Genomic DNA, 19,959 nt, shown 5'->3' with positions numbered 1-19,959 from the left:
ATATTAAAAAAAATAATAAAAACTAAGAACTTTCTGAAATTACCCTGCACATATGAATGCAACTATATAAACGGATTATATATCCGATAGTATTGATTTGAACTTAATAACGTTAAAATATGCACTTTTAGATAATTAGCTGTACAATACAATCGTAACGAGACGTTGTACTTTGTGAGCAACCGACTTAAATTCTTTTCAGTAATTACTGTGCAAGTACAAACTAATTATATGAACAATTTACGCCGGCGACTTAACATGTACACATATTAATAATGCCACACACGAACATGAAATAGAAATCAAATCTCCAGCAACAAAAAATTGGCTGACAAAAGCAACACGGTACGCAGGACAGCTAGCAATTCGCACAGATCACCTAACAGCACGCAGCAAAAACGACAAAGTTGAACTTTTGACTCTTTTTTTCTCTCTCTCTTTCTTTTCTCGTTTATGTTTGTCTGCGCACCTTTTTCGTAGCTTCGATTTTGCTTTATCCACATTCGTTTTTAACACTTTGCACAATTATCTTTCCCCAGCACTCATTTCTGCATTAATAATTTCTTATTTAATTTAACACAAACTCTCTGCACTTGCGCGTCTTCCTTTTCCTTCTTTCGTAGCTCGTTTCTTTGGTTTTACTTTATTCATTCTATGATCTTTCATATTTTTGATATGCACTTATATTATCTATTCATTTTTCACGCTATTAGAAGTTTTTCTTGTAATGAAAACTTTCATATTTTACATAAACTCGCCTTTACCTTACTAATTTGTATACACGCTATCATTTCCCCAACGAAGAAATGAAGTTTTTCATACATTTCTCACTTTCCGTTCATCAAACAATCTTCGACATCCAACAAGTGGCGGCCATATTTGCTTTTTTGTGCTCACAGATCACAACCGATTAATATTCCTTATTCCTGTTTTTGTATGTAAATACCGATTACTGTAGCTGTACTACAGTGGGCACTGTGTTCAATGTGTAGCGTCCAAATACCGCACTTTCAAATCCACTTCACGAATTTTACGAACGTATGATTCTCCCAACGACCGAATGAATACTGGCAAACACTGGCCAATAAATGCAATTGGATTAAAAATCACCGAACAATTTCGTATTGGGTACACAGTGTTGCATTTGTATTGCACAAAAATTATACATCTATGAAATCAGATATGAATGATATTAGAAATCAGTTCGCTACAGAAAAATACTGCACTATTTCTAAATTAATTGGCTATGGATTTTTTGTTTATATTTGTGAGATTTTATATAATTATTAAGAGAAGTTCAGAAATACATTCATTTATCGTTGCTCTCTCTCCAATTGTTTAGCAGTGAACGCAGACCTATATTGTGGATAAGATTTTGACGTTTATCTCCAACTCTACGTCAAATAATCTTTTGATATTTCTTGCATGTTTGCAATAAAGTGATCTTTATAAAATCTTCTGCGAACAACATTTAATTTGATAATAAAATTACTGCATGGACCATGAGTTCGGGTTTTGTGACAGAATCTGAAGCGGTAGAAGCACGCAAACGACGCCAAGAGGAATGGGAAAAAGTTCGCACGCCAGACCAGCCTTTGGGTATGCACAATGCAAAAATGCAAAACTTATAAAAAAATGCCTTTAATTTTAAATAATTAAACTTAGAACGTCCTGAGGAACCATATGACGGGCGTTCGCTTTTCGAGCGCTTAAAGGAACAGAAAATGAAAAAAGACTTGGAATATGAGGAAGCTCACAAATTAAGTTAGTGCAAAATAAACGCCATATAAATTAAAGTTAATTAAATTTTTAATAAATTTAGAAAACTTAATACGTGGTCTAGATGACGATGAAGTACAGTTCCTTGAGTTAGTCGACCAAAACAAAATTGATGCTGAAAAGAAACAAATTCAAGAAGAACGTAAGGAACTGCAAGAATTCCGAGACCGTGTAGCAACGTTACAGGAGGAAACTGCTGATAAAGTAATTATATACATTATTTATCGTTATATATAATAGTAGCACTTAACTTTATTCAAAATTTATTTATTTAGAAACTTCAGTCGGAAATTAAAACCGGAAAGCTTGCGAAACTGTCAACAACTACAACTGCCGCAAGACCTTCGCAAAAGTCTTTACTTGGACTTGGTATTAAGCGAAAAAATGGTGAAATCGCTGGTTCTTCAAATGCAAAAATAGGCAAAGATTCAACTACAACCAACACTACTAAACTTAGCACATTAACAAGCATTAATACAGATAAATTTGACAAAGGACAGCTAAAGTGTGTCGCGATATTACCAGGCATTGGACCCTACACTGAGTCCAGTGATTCTGAACTAAGTAGTGGCAGCGAAGAAGAGCCGGAAAATGACATTAGTGCCAAGTACGATTTGATGGGACGTAAAAAGCAAAAGAAGAAGAATTGCCAAGATGATGATTGATTACAATATTTTAGACTTAAGTAGTAAGAGTATCTTTAATCTGGTTTATATGATCAATTGCGTTATACATACTTGTGCAAATTCTATACCCACTACAAATTTATATTTGCCGTTATAACATATTTAATGAATCCACACATAAATTTGGGTGTTTTTCTTCTGTGCAAACAGGAACAACGTGTTCATTCCAAGCGTAAAAGCCTAGTCTGGTCATGATAGAAATAAAATTTATTTTGGATTTTGAAGGTTTTAACAATATGTTGGAGGAGTAACATTCACATTTTATTTACATCATGGCTCATGTTTCTTATTTCTATTCCGATTTTTCACATTGGATACTTCGTAGAAATTAGTGCCAATCTTTTTGCGTTTCAAACTTCGCTCTAAAGCACGTTTTTCTTTGGCGGTTAAACGTTTTTTAGCTGCAGGTTGTTTGCCATCATTATCACTTTCTTCGCCAACATCAGGCTCCACTTTGAACTTTCCAGAAGCTGTTATCGCCACACTTGCCTTACGCTTAATGTTGGCTTTCTTGTGGACGACACGTCCCAGATTTTCAACATATTCGTCTTCAGAGTAGAATTCACTGGCGCCATCGCTCGACTCCTCCTCGTCTTCAGGATTTTGTAAACGCTGCTTTTTACGCTCCAAACGCTCGGCTTTCTGTTTTTCCAGTAATTCTACATCAATTTTGTCCAACTCGCGTACGTCATCAGCTTCAAATTCAATACCAACTTTAATTTTGCGGAAATCTTGCAGCTGTTTGAACTCTCTCGCCTTCTTAACTGACTCACTTACAAATGTAGGCGCGTCAGATTTGGCATCATCACCGTCTTGTTCGGCTTGTCTAGAGTTTTCAGTTTCATTGGTGATTTGTGGCTTATCAACTTGGGAATGAGGCGTTTCATAACCCTCGGGTGCTACATAAAATGGTAACTTTCCACGTTGCCAGTCATTCAGTACCATACGTGAAGTCACCGTAATATCAGGTTCCCCGCCTTTCAATAATTTTCCAGATTTTTTAGCTAATTGCTCCAAAAAGTCCATTGACGAAGTCCAGCTCTCAACTTTATATGTTTTCTGTATATATTCCCTACGCACACGTTGTAAAACTGTATCAACATAGTCTTCAGGATTTGTGACCAATTCAACACGTACAACACCTTTCAAAACCTTTTCGGTGTCGGTTTCTGCCGAGGGATAAACCACACCAGGGCAATCGATGAGGAAAATACGTTTCATCAAAGTAATATACTGCCATACTTTTGTTTCTCCTGCGATGGGCGCTACATTGCACACTTTTTTGGAACGCAATGCATTAATAACGGAAGATTTGCCTACATTCGGATAACCAATGAAACCAACACTGATCTGCTTTTTGTCCATATGCAGTTTGCCTAGCTGGCGGAAAAGATTTATAAGTGCACCTATTGGAAAAAGACAAAATTATTACTTAGGAAACACATTTTTGTGATTGCACCTGTAAATACTAACCCTTGCCAAAAGGATGCTGCATTGACGCGTGGAAAGCAATCGTAGGATATTCCGCACTCAGTAAAGCCACCCAACGCTGGGTGACCCACACAGGCACCAAGTCGACTTTGTTCAAAATGAAGAACAAGTGTTTATGCGGTTTCTCTTTGCGTAGAAATTGTTCAATATATTTTGAACGTGTGCCCATGGGATCGCGAGCGTCAAGCACCTGAAGTAAAACGTCAGAAGCATCAACTACTTTGTGCAATTCATTCCATATACGACGACTCTGGCCCGCAGCAAATATCCAATCACGTTGTGCAGCTTTTTCGCCGGTCTCTTCACGAACCAAATCAACATCTTTGGTTTCATCATAATTCTCCGCCTGTAGTTCTGCGCTACGACTCAAGTCTTCCAAATCGCGAACTTTTAAATTTACACGCTTTCGTTGTTTTTTAGGGCCAAAAGTGGTATCGAAACTTTCCGTATCCAATAAATGAACGCGTTTATACTTGCTTGTCTCATTAAGCAGTGTTATAGGCAACTGCGACGGCTTCATTATCACTTGATATGGATCTTTAACTGCTTTGCCAATCTCATCTTGAAACTTTTGCAGCGCATTTTGTGATATAACTCTGGAGTTACTAAACCATTTTGGTGAGGGTTCCACTCGCGCCATGGTGCCAGATGGCAAACGTCCCTATGAAGAATATATTAGCTAATTTATTAAGAAAATATAGATCATTTTGTTTACCTGGAATGGTGCTGGCGTTATAATTTTTCCTCTGCGATCACGCTTTGCCTTGAAATTGCGATACATTTGCAGTCGTTTAATTGTTGCCTGTGTTCGAGGATTGGCTACTCCTTTCAGGCCAGATTTGGGCCGCTCTGGATTCATGGAGTGATTGGAGTGGTTAAAGCCTTGCTTTCGCGGCGGCCCAGTTGCACTTCGAACTTTCGGCATATTGTTTTATTTTGTTTATTAAACTTTTGCGGAAATATGTATTTTTGAAACGTTCAGTTTGGAATATAAACAAAAAAATAAATAGCGCACCAAAAACACAAACACGACACAGCGTGTGTAATATTTGAAAGGAAAATTTTAGGTTATGTTTTGATCGCAGCTGTTTTTGAAACTTTTGTACTTTGGAGACTTTTCCCAATTCCCTTTTACCAGATACAACGTAAACAGAAACCAGTGATGCAAGAAATATGGTTGCTTTCTAAATGTTTATAATTTACATTCGCGACATGAATTCATACCAGAGAATGTATAATATTATAATTAATTAATTATTATTATTAATTTTTTAATTTTCACTAAAATAATTTTTGTTACTTTGTTGTCGTCTTTATCATGTTTTACTAAATTGCATTTGTCACCTCATTAAAATATACAATGTGCATTTGGTTCGAATTTTCATATGAAAGAGCTTTCATTGAACATACCACAATTTGCATAAATTCCAATAGTTTTCCTATTTGACATTTGCAGTAAATATCATCATGGCTTGAGAACTTAATTTTTCTTATTAGATTAAAGAGAAAATGCATTTTAAATAAGAAATTTAGTGAAATAGTAAAATAGATGTATTTAAAGCAGAAATTAGTGTATTTGCATAAAGTTTCTTTTGAATTGGTTCGAATCGGAAGCAAAGCAATAAGCTACCAAAGTTGGCTCTAGTAATTTCACAAGTGTGTGTATTTTCCGCCCATTCACTTGACTCGGTTGTCGCGGAATGCATTTGCTCAATATGTGTATATACATATGTATGTATCTTTATTGGGCGATTTGTGAAGTGCTAGGTGTCAAACGAAAACAGCAATAACATCAAACGCAACGAACTTGTCGAGCATTACCAGAATTGAGTTGTATTAGCGGTGATCATTACTCAGTTAAGGCATTGGAATGGAATGTGCTGCGATCAGTTAGATTTAGTGTATCGAAATGTATTTAAACCTACTATCCTTGAATTAGTAGCATACATATGTAAATGTATGCACATAAAAAATAAAGTAAAACATATTTGTAAAATATGAAAGTATCTTAAAGTTTTAAATAAATGATATAAGCATAATTTAAAAACATTAACAAATAGTGCCTAAAATGGATGAACATACACTAAATGATTTGTTGGAGTGTTCTGTGTGTTTAGAACGTTTGGATACTTCATCGAAGGTGTTACCCTGCCAACATACATTTTGTCGGAAATGCTTAGAGGTAACATGGCTTTGTCGACTTTACTTCAGAATTACATATGCATGTAAAAATGATTTTATATCGTTTGAAATTCGCAGGTGATCGTGTCCAGTCGACAAGAGCTGCGATGTCCGGAATGTCGTGTGTTAGTTGAAGTAAAAATAGATGATTTACCACCAAACGTACTCTTAATGCGGATACTAGAAGGTGGGTTTATACATACATGCATGCATATCATTAAATTCTTTTAATGTACATATAAATATATGCACATTTTGTAAATTATGTTTGTAAAGGCGCTTATTTTAGTATGAGGGCCACAAGAGTTGCTCAATATCTGCGCGATGAAATCAACCCACACACGACAGAATTACTTTGGTAACAACAACTAATAAGCATGCATGTAAAGAAATTTGTTTATTTAATATCTGCCTTATATTCGATGTGTTCAGTTGAAGTACATACATATATTTATACCCTGTACAGTGCTTGTTGTTTATTTGTTAAAATATCTACAACTTTGGAGACTTTATATTACTGCCCAAACAAATGCTATTATATCCCTAGAATTTTTTTAAGGACGAACCGCTATAGCATATAGCTGCCATACAAACTGAACTATCAAAATGAAGCTCTTGTATGAATTTTTTTGTTTTGTGAAGGGTATTCTAGCAACGATGCAACCGAAATTAATGTGTTTTTGTCTATATTTTTCACTAGTGTACTTATAAAGTAATAGAAAGCTATCTGGCATATGCATACGCATAATAAATATGAATGAGTATTGCACAGTAATAATTATTTACTAAATAAAATCCATTCACCATTTATGATATAACTATGCAAATATAGCAATACTCTTTTTACTGCAATCTCGTATATAAGATTTATACATAATTATTTTTGTGCGTGCAATGATTTTTTATTATTTTTTTAAATCATGTTATTAATAAATGATTGTGAATTGAACTGTCAAATATAAAAAAATATAATTTTTCATTTCGTTAACTGTAGGCATGAAAAATGCAGCCGCTATTAAGACACAACAACAACAAAAGTCACACACCTCCAAATCCAGCCCGGATATACGAAATGTCTCCGACTATGAGCAGCAGCAACAACACCCAACAATTGAACATACACAAATCCAACAGCAACAGTTACTGCCAGTCAGTAACAGCATAAATGGTGGTGCCCAACAGCTCCCACAACAATTTATACAACAACGACGTTGTTTATTGCCACACGCTTACGCACTTTATGATTTTGAATCATCTGAACCGTCCGATTTGCATTTTAAGAAAGGCGATTTGGTGTTGCTAAAGCGCAAAATCGACAGTAATTGGTACGTGGGACAGCTTAATAACGGCAACGGGTTCATTTCTGAGGGTACTTTCCCCATAAATCACGTGCAAGTTGTTGTACCACTGCCAACACCGCAATGTATTGCATTATATGATTTTAAAATGCCGCCGAATGAGGAGCAGGGCTGTCTTACATTCAAAAAGGGCACCCTTATACATGTTTTGCGGCGCGTGGATCACAATTGGGCAGAGGGTTGTATTGGCAGTTCAATTGGTATTTTCCCTATCGCCTTTGTTGAATTGAATGCACTTGCCAAACAGGTGCTCGAAGCAACTTACCTGGTTACCAATATGTCAACGGCAATGACGACTGCACCGCCGACTATAGACATAGCCGCATTGGCCGCCAACTATTCTGCATCAACTACGAGCAGCGGGAAGCAAATAATGCCGCACCAGCTACGAAATCCCCCGCCAATGCCACAAATCGATACGAATAATAGCGAATCAACAACTTCATCAGCTTCAGCCTCGAATTCCTCATCAAGCGCTACTAGCCCGCAATCAGTTAGCACTACAACAACAACTACGGCGTCAAATAGTGGTATGGCTTGTGTCGGCATCAACAGTGGCGTCAACTCAACATCGATGCCCAGCAGTCCTAATCAGTCACTGCCTGCCTCACCGCAGCATGAAAGTTCCAATCTCAATATCGTCAGTGGGTCTAGCTCAGTACGCTTCCGCGATAAACGTGAAAAGCGTCATTCTCTAAATGCTCTCCTCTCAGCTGGCAACTTGCACACAGGTTTGGGCACAGGCGCAACACTAAGCATACTGCAATCGAATCGTCATTCAGCGGAAATTTTAAGCGTACCCACAGAAACAAATTCACCAGATATTGTGCGGAATACTTCGTGCGACGGTAGTGGAGAAGTACAAGAGGGCATTAATGCTGCTAACGTAGCGGTGCCGCAAAGCACGATCGCACGAGAACAGCAGCAGCAGCAACAAATACACACCCAACAGATGCAACAAAAGCAGCAACTGCCGCCGCAGCACACGCAACAACGCGTGAATGTTTTGAAAACCAGTGTTGTGCAACAGCATATACCACCGAGTTTACCTTGGGGTTATCTCGCACTTTATCCATACAAACCACGGAAAAGCGATGAACTGGAATTAAAAAAAGGTAAATATTTCCGTTTGGCTGCTGCAAATATTTCCTTTTTACTTATTTTCAACACTTTTTCTATTCCAGGTTGTGTTTACATCGTAATCGAGCGCTGTCTGGATGGCTGGTTCAAGGGTAAGAACTGGCAAGATATTACCGGCGTTTTTCCGGGTAACTATGTGACGCCACTACGAAGCCGCGATCAGCAACAATTGATGCATCAATGGAAGTATGTACCGCTGCAGAGCTCACCACACTTCAATCAAACCACTATTAAACCCGGATCAAATCTGGTGCCAATTGTCCAGTCACCGCCTGCTGTGACTTCAACAACACAGCGAATACACAGTCTGCATCAACCGCCTGATTTGCCGCCTCGTCAAGTGAGCAGCGCATTGCCAGCCTCATCGGTTTGGACCAAACCGCTCGGTCATACGGTCGAGGCGTTTTTCAATCGTTATAGTAAGGCGCATGATACCACAAGAGAGCAAAACGTCAAGGAGAAGGATAGTGGCAAGCAAAAGGAAAATATGCCAAATACAGCCACGCCAACAGCTTCTTCCTCCACCACATCCAGTGCGGTGCAGTTGATGAAGCGCTTGGCGCACATCAAATCACGTTCGAAATCTCCGAGTAGTGCAATCGCACGTCAGCAACAGAAAAGTCCGCACACCCAATCCGCACATGACTCGTCAACTACAACGACAGTTGATGATTCCTCCATTCATAATATGAGCAAAAATTCTGTATGCAACGCCGCACAGAAAAACAACACACACTTCGCATCAGCTCATACACACGCACAATTGCATCCAGTACATGTGCGGTAAGTTGCCATTATACCTCAATATCATTGTTTTTGTCAACAATTTTAGTTATTGACATTTGAATAACAACACAGATTCTAAATAAAATTTAATATTAATAAAAATAATAATTAATATAATTTTCGACACAGCTCTGGCTCCTGTCCTAGCCAATTGTTACAGAACCTACCAAATGACCCAACAGCGCTCGCTACAGCTCCTGCAAATACATCTGCAATGGCGCAAATTCAAGAGAATATGCACAAGACACAGCAACAAAAACATCAGCAACAACAACAAGCACAAATGCAACAAATCGCAGCACAAGGTGTGGGCTATGGATCGCAGCAGTTGAGAGGACCAAAGGAACGTCCACACTTGCAGAAGTAAATAATCGCTGTCATATTTATTCATTTTATTTATTTATTTATTTTTTTTTTGCTTTCAGCGCACGACAATCTATGGATAATGCTACCTTGCGTAGCATTTACAATTCATCGGTTCCACAACAACAACAGCAACAATTGGTTTCTAACACACCTAAAAATGCTGGCGAACAACAACAGCAAATAATTCCTGCAAACATAATAACTACAAATCACCGCAAATCGCACAGTTTAGATGCAGCAGCCGCTTTATCTACTTCCAACAATGATTATGGCGCTGTGAGCGGTAGCAATAGTGGGCAGACCGCATTGCTTGCGCCATGCAATATAACAGCAGCCGCTGTGGCGGCAAGTGCGACTACCAAGTCAACACAGTGCTCACGCGAAAGGTACATAGAACTACTTGTCGTTGTTTTTTACAAATATATAATGTATATATTTTTACAGCCGTTTCAGGTGTGTAGTTCCATATCCACCTAATAGTGAAATAGAGCTGGAATTGCAAGTAGGCGATATAATTTATGTGCAACGTCGTCAGAAAAATGGTTGGTATAAGGGCACGCATGCGCGCACCAATAAGACAGGTCTGTTTCCAGCATCATTCGTTGAACCAGATCTATAAATTAGCAAAAGTAAAATGAGAAACTAATTATAGTGTAAGTTTGTTAAAATTAGGGTTAAAGTCAAGGTTATTCGAATTAAGAGTGTAAGAATCGAAATGTCACTAAGTTTATTTTTCGGTAAATTGTTGTACGGAAAGTTAGTGAGCAATTATGGTGGTTTAGAAAGTTTAAAGTTAACACCCACAATGTTATGCTTTCACAGCCAATATGTAAAGTTTAAAGCGAAGTGCGCTAATCGATACGTAATAATCGATAGCAGTAATTTTGTTTTACATTTTTCTTATTTTAATTTTTTTCTTATTATACCCCAGTTATTTTATAGCTATGTGTATCGCAAAAATATTAATTGCATTAATGAAACACCGAACTTGTTTAGACATATAAGTACATATTTTAGTTAAATTTCCTTCAAAAATTTTTAGTTAATCGCTGGTCGACGACCACAGATTTTTTCATAGTTTTAGGTTTGTTAAACAAATTATTTTTAAAACTTTTTGAAAGTTAATTATTATAGCGTTAGCTACACACATTGGATACAATCAAAAATTCATGCTTTTAAATATAAGGTGACTGACTGAGAAGTTGAGCTTATTGTAATAATTTCTAATTTTCTGTTTGTAAAAGACATATGCACATGCGTTCTCTTGATGTTGTTGATTTTTAGTCAATGGAGCGAAGTATTTTTTTGTAGTAGAAGTAATTGAAGTGTAATGGCGAATTAAAAATCTAAATAAATTTTTTACTACAAAATTATTTTCATACATATGCATATTATTTTTGTAAAAATAATTGTAAACAAAAATATTTTTCTTGAAACCGAAAAAAAGTTAAATAGCTTATAAATAATAATATATTACATGCATAAGTAACTAATGAATCTGATTAGAATAACTAAATACGCATATTTTTGAAGCACATAGTACATACCTATAAAACAAAGTACATTTATTAAATGTGAGGTTATGTTAGTCCACATTAATATTGAATTCGCACAATTTTCGTTAGAAATAAGCAGAAATTGAACAAAATATAAGTTAAATATTATTAAACGAATGATCGTTTAAGCAATTTACTACAGATTTGATGCAATAATTTGAAAAAGCAAAGTCATATATGCGCTGGAACTTGTTTAATCAAATAGCATGTAACGCCTAAAGCGGTAATACAGTGTGAACAAATCGTTTTGTACTTTAAAGATGTAACACTCTCGAATCAGAAAGTATCCTGCCATTTTTTATACTTTTTTACTATGTAATTTTATACAAACTAATACATACATTCATAATACATACTTGTGTATATATACGAATACAAATGTTTTTACACCACTTATAAGCTTAAATACGACTTTTAAGTAAAATAGTTAATTAGAGTTTTTATTATCGATTTTCCTTATGTGGGAAAATAAAAGATTTACTAACAAACAACGTTGTTTCATTTGACCATGGTCAAGCTTTGTCTTCTCAATAGTATTCCTAACGGCTAGAACTGTAGATCAATAAAAAAATAATATATAAGAAAATTCCATATAATGACTTGAAGCTGATCTGCTGATATATGATATTGTTGTTGAATTGGCAAAAAATATTCCCTAAGTAATATCCAGGACAATCCTTGGTCGTTTAAAAATAAGGTTCCGTTTCGGATTCTTAGACCCGACTGTAATAAAAACTTCTTTAGATAATGCCTGTTGCCATAAAAGAGGAACTTCTTGGGGAGAAACCAACGTGTGCAAAATTTCTGATCGATATCACAAAAACTGAGAAAAGTGGCTAAATCGACTCTGCACATTACGCTGATCATTCATTATATTATATTTATATAACTTATAGCGTCTTCGCCGTTTATTGTTGTTGTTCTAACGCCGTTTCTTTTTCGGTGCTACAAACATCTTGGTAAACTTAATATTCCCTATTCAAACACCCAGCAGAATATTGGAATTTATCAATATGCTGGAGTCCTTGTGATTTAGGAGAGAGCACAATAGACCTAAGGTCGCGGTGCATTCCTCATTTATTAATCAAATCTAATCTAATTCAAGTACTATAGCAGACGCTTCCCTCATAGATAAATAATAATATATCTCGAGTAAATTTGTCTCAAATCATAAGCGTAAACTGCCTTACGTTCCTTACCGCCGCATATTTTTTAGTTTGAAAAACAAATTGTGTGTAATTGTAGCAGAACCCTTCATTTTGTTGTTTTATAAACAACAACATCGGCTTATACTTCAACCTTATTTTTATGAACATTTACGTTTAATTTGGATCAGTACATAAACGGCTTAAGCAAGTCAATAGCAACAAACAAGGCAAATGTGCTGTACTTCACTAAAACTTCCACACTACTTTATTTTCGAACACATTAAGTGTATAATAATGTAAGTTACTTTAGATTTATGAACAACATAAGGATAGAGCGAAAAATGTAAATGTTCTCCCAATCGCATCAAACAATTTATTCGGATTTGTCAAATTTCGTGTTGTAGATTGGCATGTATTGCAGCACCAATTTCCAATCTGTCAGGTAGAGTAAAGCAAGCCCCGCTGCGCCACCAAATCCTGCCGCCGATGAGACGCTGAAAAAGTAATGGTAGAACTATTACTTATTGCCTTATATAAAAATTATTTGCTATTTTATTAAACTTATATTCGCTTATTGATTATGCAATGTTTAGACAAATCTTGCTTGCTGCACAAATTACATTTTTGGGTAAACATTGTAATTGCATAGAAAAAAGCACTTATAAAAAAACTTACAAGGAAGTGGCGATTTCAGCATGCTTTTTGCCAAATGGGATTCTCATTTTTGTTAAAATTGGATTTGCACAAGCCAAGAAGAACTATAAAATTTAGATCACGAAAATCTTTGACTGAGCAGACGTAAGACGTAATGTCATCGATAAAATGATTAGCACCAATTGTGAATTTCAGTGTTGTAAACGGTGGCAATATTATTAACAATAATACCTAAATTGTGGTATGAAAATAATTAATTAGTTTAGTTTCAACTGTTCTGTAGAACTTTTACAACATTGACACAAACTTTTTTCTTTTGAAATAAAGGTACAAAATTAATTGTTATTTTATATGTTATATTTGTTTTGTTTTGCATGTCAAATATCGTTTACTATCGTGATCTAGCGTCTTTATAGCAAACAGCTGAGAGGTGACAAATTTGTTATTCATAAAATTTAATCTTCCCTCCCCTTAAAATCAACTACATACAAATATACTAATTAAATTGACATAGGAAAAAGTACAAAAAATCACGTAGTACTGACAAATTTTTACATATATTACGGAAAGAAAATGTTTAAAACGTTCACCAATTTTGAATTCGCCATCATTGTCAGCGTTTTACCTGCTGCTTTTGTGTACCTATGGACGTTGATTGCCGGTGATTTAAACGTATGCTAGAAATGTAAATTTAAATACTTCAAAAAACTATTAAACACATGATTTTTTATAGAATTTCTCCGGAAGTCGTAAGAAACTCTACAGCTACACGGCGAAAGATATGGTGAATTGTTATCAAAGTTACACTGGACACACAAATGGAGATGTTAAAAAAACTGACTAACTAGCAAACATTTTTTAGTTAAATACAGTATTTGTACAATTTTAGTATGTACCGCTTTGCACACATTTACACCGCTTTTGAAATATATACAAACTATTTTTAAAATCGAAACGTGGGTTATTATCATTCAGTTAAGGATTAGCAAACGACATAAATGGTATGATCTCGACGACACCAACCACAAATTATTAAATATAGTCTGAGAAGCCATATAAATTATGAATAGTTTCTAAACAAATTACTTGTGTTAAGGTTTGGTCATGATTTTAATTTCGTTTATTCATGAAGATTTTGTATAATTTGTTGTATTTACAAAAAAGATTACTTAATTATCTATTTCCTTAACATTATGCAATTATATATGCGAATAATGTGTAAAATATCATAACAAATTAATATTTAAAACCAAGCATTGTCGCGAGACACCTAATTTTTAATAAATCCGGTAATCAATGCAATCGAATTTTGTACAAATTTTTAAAACAGGCAAGTAACGCACTTTTCAAATAAGGAATGAATGTTGATTTAATTGTTAAAATATAAAAAATATACCACAATCGAAATTACAACAATGAGCATTTACATATATAATTCGATATTATTTATACTTTTTGCTTAGTCTAATTGCAATACATATATGTACATTTCGAATACGTACATACATATTACAATTTTATATAACTACACCGAATGTCTATATTGCGTATACCTGCCGCCATAACAGATTCGCTTTTCACATTTTTTTGTTTACTTTTACAGACTCTACACATAATAAAGTTTTAATATGAGATTATAGAAATAAATATACGACGTGCTCCGCCATCCAATTAGACACGACAACCACAGTCTGGTTTACTAATGCTTCGCTGTCTTGTTTGCAGATTTCGTAGCGCGGCACCACCATATTGAATACCACTGCCTATACGTTCAGGGTCTAATTCACCACTTTCGATCTTTGCTAATATAGTTTTGGAACATTTCAAAAAAGCCTCTTCAACATTTTCTCCTGTTTTAGCGCTTGTCTCCAGGAATATTAGTTCTGTAAATCAAACAACATTAATATATTACGACATTTAAATATATTAGTTTTATATACCATTTTCCTGTGCAAAAGTACTTGCTTCCAAGAATGTAACATCGCGCTCATCTTCCAAGTCTTTTTTATTGCCCACCAAAAGTATAACAATATTCGGACTGGCTAAGGTGCGTGCATCGTTCAACCAATTGCTGAGAGCATTAAAGGAATCACGCGATGTTGTGTCATACACCAGCAGAGCTCCAGCGGCACCACGATAGTACGAACGTGTTACCGATCGAAAACGTTCTTGTCCCGCTGTATCCCATATTTGCAGCTTTACTGATTTACCACCAACATTCACAATACGTGAACCAAATTCAACACCAATCGTATGGGAGCTGTCATCTTTAACTGGAATTATTACAACATTTAGCAACTTTCTATAAAATATCATATATATGTATATGTAAATTTAAACAAAAAAATTAATCACTTGTTTTTTTCCAAATATACGTAATGCTTACATATTGGATTGTATATACATGTACATGTAAATGTGCGTACATACATATATACATGCATAGTGGATAATTGCAGGTAATTATTTATACTAATGTTACTTCGCACATTTCACATTTATATTGGAAAACACTTGCGAAGCATTGGCAAAACTTACACTTATTCTCGATGAAGTGATGTAGCAAACAGCTTTTGCCACTTCCTGCACTGCCAATTATTAAGAATTTGAAAAGATAATCTGCAACACAGGTAAATTAACCATTGTAAATACTTATTTATGTATACAACACACACAGATACTTTATTCAAGTATACGTATGAACTTCACAATTAGTAATTCAATGCCAAACAACATACCATAAGATTCAGACATTCTGTTTTTCGTTTAGCCTGTTATTTTTATTTTTATACTAATATTTTTATTTCCAATTTTGCACACAAAAACTGTCACGTTATGCTTTTTTTCTTCCTATTGTTGTCTCTTGCATGTGTTAATAACTTCGATTAAACAACTACGTTGCAACTACAGTGCATGCAACTATATCATAGTTCTAGTTATATGATAATGGCTGAGTTACTATCACATTTAAACAAAAAGAAATTTATTAACAACTAGATTTGTATGGTAATTGTATATGTACTAAATAATAATGCCAATATTTATGAAATAACAAAACGAAGCTTTTCTTCACACAAAAACTTGTTAATGTTGCAGTAAAACTAATTCGTTGGAGACTTTATCGCTTTTACACTGACATTTTACAAAAGTCTACGAAAAACGATAGTTCACAATAAATGCTGTTGCTGAGAAAAGCGAAATATTTCAGGGTTAAATTCAAAGCATAAAATTTAGTTTAAATTAAATGTTTGATGTTAAAATAAAGCACGTCCTATTTCTGTAATAACAATTAAATTTTTTTTTATTATTTTCATCTAGTTCTTTATAAAATCAACGTATTTGTTTTCTTTGGGCAATGTCTACATCAGAATGAGAGATCACCAAAATAATGTCAAAATTAATTGCTTGCAAGAAAAACTCTCCAATACGAATTTTCAAAGCAAACGGAAGTTGTACTTTACGCATATAAATAATCGAAACTGGAAAAATGACTCACTCTACAATTACCGTAGCCAAACCGGAATGAAATCTCGCCAATAATATTATTATTTATTTTTATTAATCTGCGTTTTTTCGCACCATATTCTTACCTGTTACATCCGAACGGTTGTAGAAATTATACCAAGTTTAATTTTACCTCTCAAGTAATATTATATTTTTTATATTATTGGTGCAGTGAAACGAGATTATTTTGTAGCAAATTTATGCTTTATAAAGGCCAAATAATTTATAATTATCAAATAAAAATAATATGTAAAAAAGGGAAATTGAAAATCAGTTCCATTAAGTTGTTAATAATACGCTTATACAAAGAAATTTTGCACTTCAATTATGTTTAAAAAAAATAACAATATACATATAATTTTAAATAATTCGATTAATATGCAAGTTATTGAAATTGCATTACTACTTCACAATAACCGTGTCTCCATCCTGAACACTGTAGAAATCTAATGTTTTAGCGCTATTGTCCATCGGCACCATTAGTTCGGGATATTTAGCATCAATATAGGTAAGCTGCGGTAAACTGCCATTGGCGTTCATTACCGTCTGAAAATGTTTCGCAACTAGACCCTGTAAAGTTTGTACTGTAATCATGCGCGGTACACGTTTCTCCCATATTTCTCCAGTTTGCTGGTTGAGTACACGAATCTTAATTAAATTGGATTGCTTAACATTAGGTCGCACAACAAACTCAGCAGGCGAACCATACTCTGTAAATATTTACGTTGAAATATTAAATAAGGAAAATTTATTGCAAATGTAAAAGCATAGGTGATTAGGGTGTCCGTTATTTCCAATGAAGTTTCTGTTTTTTTCCTTAACCAGAAAGCTCTTTATTTTCGATTTAAACCAAGTTTAAGAAATTTTACTTTAGGATTACATTTTACATAGGATTTTTTGATCTTTAGCAATAGATTTTATGTCTCCAAAGTAAACAAACATACAAATTTAAAATAATGATAATACAGAAATTCCCGTTCTGCAAAAAATAATATTAATATTTCCTTTTCATAAAAATATTGCTTTAAAAGTTATTTAAAAGTTGTTAAAATCATGCATCAAATGCATTCATGCGGAACAACATGCCGTATAAGTAACACAGATTGCTTAAGACATTTGACGTATAGCTTTAACAGCGTATAATATTAAATAAACGTTTTTATGGAAAAAATCAGAATGACTTTTTCTTTATGGATCGAAAAAAATTTCTTATTAAAATATCAATTTTTCAAAGTTGTAGTTTTACTTTACTTTTCATGTGAAAGAAATAGAATTCAATTTATGCATGGTTTAAATGGAAAGTAAAGAGCTTGCTTACTTTTTAGTGCAAAATCTAAAACTAAAACGGGCGGAATAACGGACACCATAATGTATCAAACTTACTTTGTATTATAGCGGCGTATGACCGGTGTTTTTTGTAGAAATCTTGCAAAAGTTCCGGTTTATCGGCTGCCTGCAACCATTCCATAGCATACCGCTTCCAAATATCGTAGCTGGCATCGCGACGTGCTTCAGCGGTTACTTCAATCTTATTAAGCATTTCTAAATTCGTTATCATGCCGACCGCTTTAGAAAACATCTCATCAAAATCAGATTTTAAGTGAGGCGTTTTATTAAGGCGCTTCAAGCTAGGCAACTTATCCAACTCGTTAAACGTTTCTGCTTCATTCCATATGGGATTATAGAGTAAATTCACTTGTTCTAAAGCCACAAATATTTGAAGTTTTGCATTCGGTTCACAGTCAGGTAGCTTAATTTCTTCAATGCCATTTTCCATAAGATTTAATGTTTTCAGTGTTGTGATATTTCCTAATTTGCATACTTGATCAAAATCCATAATTTTTGTACGATGTAAGTCCAGTTCTCTATAATATTTATTTTTGAATTAAAATTCACATTGTTAATAAGAGACTTCGGCTTGTTTGTCAGACAAAACCTTGCATAAAATATATTTTGCTTTAAGAAACTTATAGCTACAATTTTGTTTACACGTACCTTAGGGATTTGAAGACTTCGTTGCTGTTAATCTCAGCTAGTTCGGTTAACGGATTCTCTTGGAGAGCCAAAACTTCTATTTGCGGCCACAATTTAGCAGTCTGTATCACTTTGGCCCAGTCATTATAACCGCAATTACGTAGATTAATACATTTCAAATTCCTGAATGTGGGTTCTAGCTCTTTAATTTGTGCATCCGTCGGCAATACGAGGCGATTACAACTGTTATATAAAACATATAGATATGTAAATAATACTGTCAAAAATTATAACTCTATTTTCATAAAGGTAAAAATTTAAAAATGTGAAAACTTTTGACAAGGTTTTAATTTACTGACATGACAACATACCTTAAATTCAAATCCATCAAAGTCGGCACTTGTTTGCAAATATCAGCGACAATTTTCCAATTCCAAACAAGTGTCGAACTAATATTTAATGTGGTGAGAACTTGAAAGTCTTTCAAGTAGCCGGCTTCATTAATCGGGCAATTATCTACACTTACTTCCGACAGTTGTTCAAATTTACTTTGCTTGCGCGCTATCTTATCCATGCCCACCACTTCAAAGAAACTAGCTTGCATTTTTTGCTGCGCTTCGCGTATCAACGATAAATCCAAACTACTTTCAGCTGAGTAATCTAAGTATCGTTCTCTAGCTGCGTCTTCAAGTGATTCGAAGGGACCAACTTTACCAGGACGCACAAAGCTGCCAGCATTTGGGTACTGTGTATGGAAGTAGTGCCTGCCATTGACGCATCCATTGTGTTTGCCACGTTGAGGATCATCCCATTCTACCCCCAGCCATAAACCATTGTAGCCTGTTACCTGAAATAAATCTATATTTGACGGCACTGCATGTTAATTATATAAATATTTTACTTACTTCACCGACATATCTAACTGTGCCATAATTTTCGCCAACTTTAATACGCGTGCCAATGGGATAGTGTAAACAAGTATCGTCAATAATTCCAACCATAGCGGAAAAAGTTGTACGGGGAACACGCCCTCTTATACTCCACTCTTCTGCACAATTTGTTGATTTTTCGAACTGCTGTTTACCAAAACCTTGCACACGTCTAAAGAAATTGTATTTATTTTTTATCTGTAAGTTAGTGTAACAATATTTTGCTATTACACAATTTTACACCTCTGAAATTATATGTATTAAATATTTTTAGTTGTTGAATTATGCCTTTTGAAATTTATTTCATTATAAAAACATTAATTTGGTAGATTGTTTTTGTCTCTTACCTTATTCTCGCGATATCGTAAATAAATGACTTCAGACAGATGACTGAATTCTACAATCAA

At 34.6% G+C, this 19,959-nt stretch overlaps 7 protein-coding genes across 7 annotated transcripts; 3 read left to right on the top strand and 4 right to left on the bottom strand.

The window, feature by feature from the left end:
- Window positions 1-1,417: 1,417 nt before the first annotated feature.
- Window positions 1,418-2,587, top strand: LOC120771330 (PSME3-interacting protein-like). The gene is made up of 4 exons (XM_040099275.1): window positions 1,418-1,599; window positions 1,666-1,764; window positions 1,823-1,983; window positions 2,055-2,587. Exons 1-4 carry the CDS (start codon window positions 1,503-1,505, stop codon window positions 2,442-2,444), a joined length of 747 nt encoding a protein of 248 aa, XP_039955209.1. The 5' UTR covers window positions 1,418-1,502; the 3' UTR covers window positions 2,445-2,587.
- Window positions 2,588-2,654: 67 nt separating this feature from the next.
- On the bottom strand, window positions 2,655-4,954 carry LOC120771329 (nucleolar GTP-binding protein 2-like). Its single transcript, XM_040099274.1, has 3 exons — window positions 4,672-4,954; window positions 3,939-4,617; window positions 2,655-3,871 (listed from the first exon to the last, which is right to left on the bottom strand). Exons 1-3 carry the CDS (start codon window positions 4,879-4,881, stop codon window positions 2,736-2,738), a joined length of 2,025 nt encoding a protein of 674 aa, XP_039955208.1. The 5' UTR covers window positions 4,882-4,954; the 3' UTR covers window positions 2,655-2,735.
- A 487-nt stretch (window positions 4,955-5,441) lies between these two features.
- On the top strand, window positions 5,442-10,985 carry LOC120771280 (E3 ubiquitin-protein ligase SH3RF1-like). The gene is made up of 7 exons (XM_040099206.1): window positions 5,442-6,138; window positions 6,216-6,324; window positions 7,132-8,610; window positions 8,680-9,418; window positions 9,551-9,784; window positions 9,847-10,173; window positions 10,232-10,985. Exons 1-7 carry the CDS (start codon window positions 6,025-6,027, stop codon window positions 10,404-10,406), a joined length of 3,177 nt encoding a protein of 1,058 aa, XP_039955140.1. The 5' UTR covers window positions 5,442-6,024; the 3' UTR covers window positions 10,407-10,985.
- Window positions 10,986-12,791: 1,806 nt separating this feature from the next.
- On the bottom strand, window positions 12,792-13,317 carry LOC120771281. Its single transcript, XM_040099207.1, has 2 exons — window positions 13,167-13,317; window positions 12,792-12,985 (listed from the first exon to the last, which is right to left on the bottom strand). The coding sequence occupies exons 1-2, from the start codon at window positions 13,211-13,213 to the stop codon at window positions 12,865-12,867; spliced, it is 168 nt and encodes a 55-aa protein (XP_039955141.1). The 5' UTR covers window positions 13,214-13,317; the 3' UTR covers window positions 12,792-12,864.
- Window positions 13,318-13,590: 273 nt separating this feature from the next.
- On the top strand, window positions 13,591-14,100 carry LOC120772256. The gene is made up of 2 exons (XM_040100759.1): window positions 13,591-13,817; window positions 13,879-14,100. The coding sequence occupies exons 1-2, from the start codon at window positions 13,719-13,721 to the stop codon at window positions 13,987-13,989; spliced, it is 210 nt and encodes a 69-aa protein (XP_039956693.1). The 5' UTR covers window positions 13,591-13,718; the 3' UTR covers window positions 13,990-14,100.
- Window positions 14,101-14,496: 396 nt separating this feature from the next.
- Window positions 14,497-16,253, bottom strand: LOC120772255 (ras-related protein Rab-4B-like). The gene is made up of 4 exons (XM_040100758.1): window positions 15,884-16,253; window positions 15,684-15,764; window positions 15,086-15,418; window positions 14,497-15,028 (listed from the first exon to the last, which is right to left on the bottom strand). The coding sequence occupies exons 1-4, from the start codon at window positions 15,897-15,899 to the stop codon at window positions 14,817-14,819; spliced, it is 642 nt and encodes a 213-aa protein (XP_039956692.1). The 5' UTR covers window positions 15,900-16,253; the 3' UTR covers window positions 14,497-14,816.
- A 604-nt stretch (window positions 16,254-16,857) lies between these two features.
- LOC120772199 (tubulin-specific chaperone E-like) lies at window positions 16,858-19,932 on the bottom strand. Its single transcript, XM_040100665.1, has 6 exons — window positions 19,900-19,932; window positions 19,529-19,797; window positions 18,995-19,470; window positions 18,645-18,866; window positions 18,033-18,514; window positions 16,858-17,359 (listed from the first exon to the last, which is right to left on the bottom strand). Exons 2-6 carry the CDS (start codon window positions 19,622-19,624, stop codon window positions 17,052-17,054), a joined length of 1,584 nt encoding a protein of 527 aa, XP_039956599.1. The 5' UTR covers window positions 19,625-19,797; window positions 19,900-19,932; the 3' UTR covers window positions 16,858-17,051.
- Between the last annotated feature and the right edge of the window lie 27 nt (window positions 19,933-19,959).

This window comes from Bactrocera tryoni, chromosome 3 (assembly GCF_016617805.1).
Source record: "Bactrocera tryoni isolate S06 chromosome 3, CSIRO_BtryS06_freeze2, whole genome shotgun sequence".
NCBI classification, from domain to species: domain Eukaryota; kingdom Metazoa; phylum Arthropoda; class Insecta; order Diptera; family Tephritidae; genus Bactrocera; species Bactrocera tryoni.
This window is presented reverse-complemented; position numbering and strand designations above follow the sequence as displayed.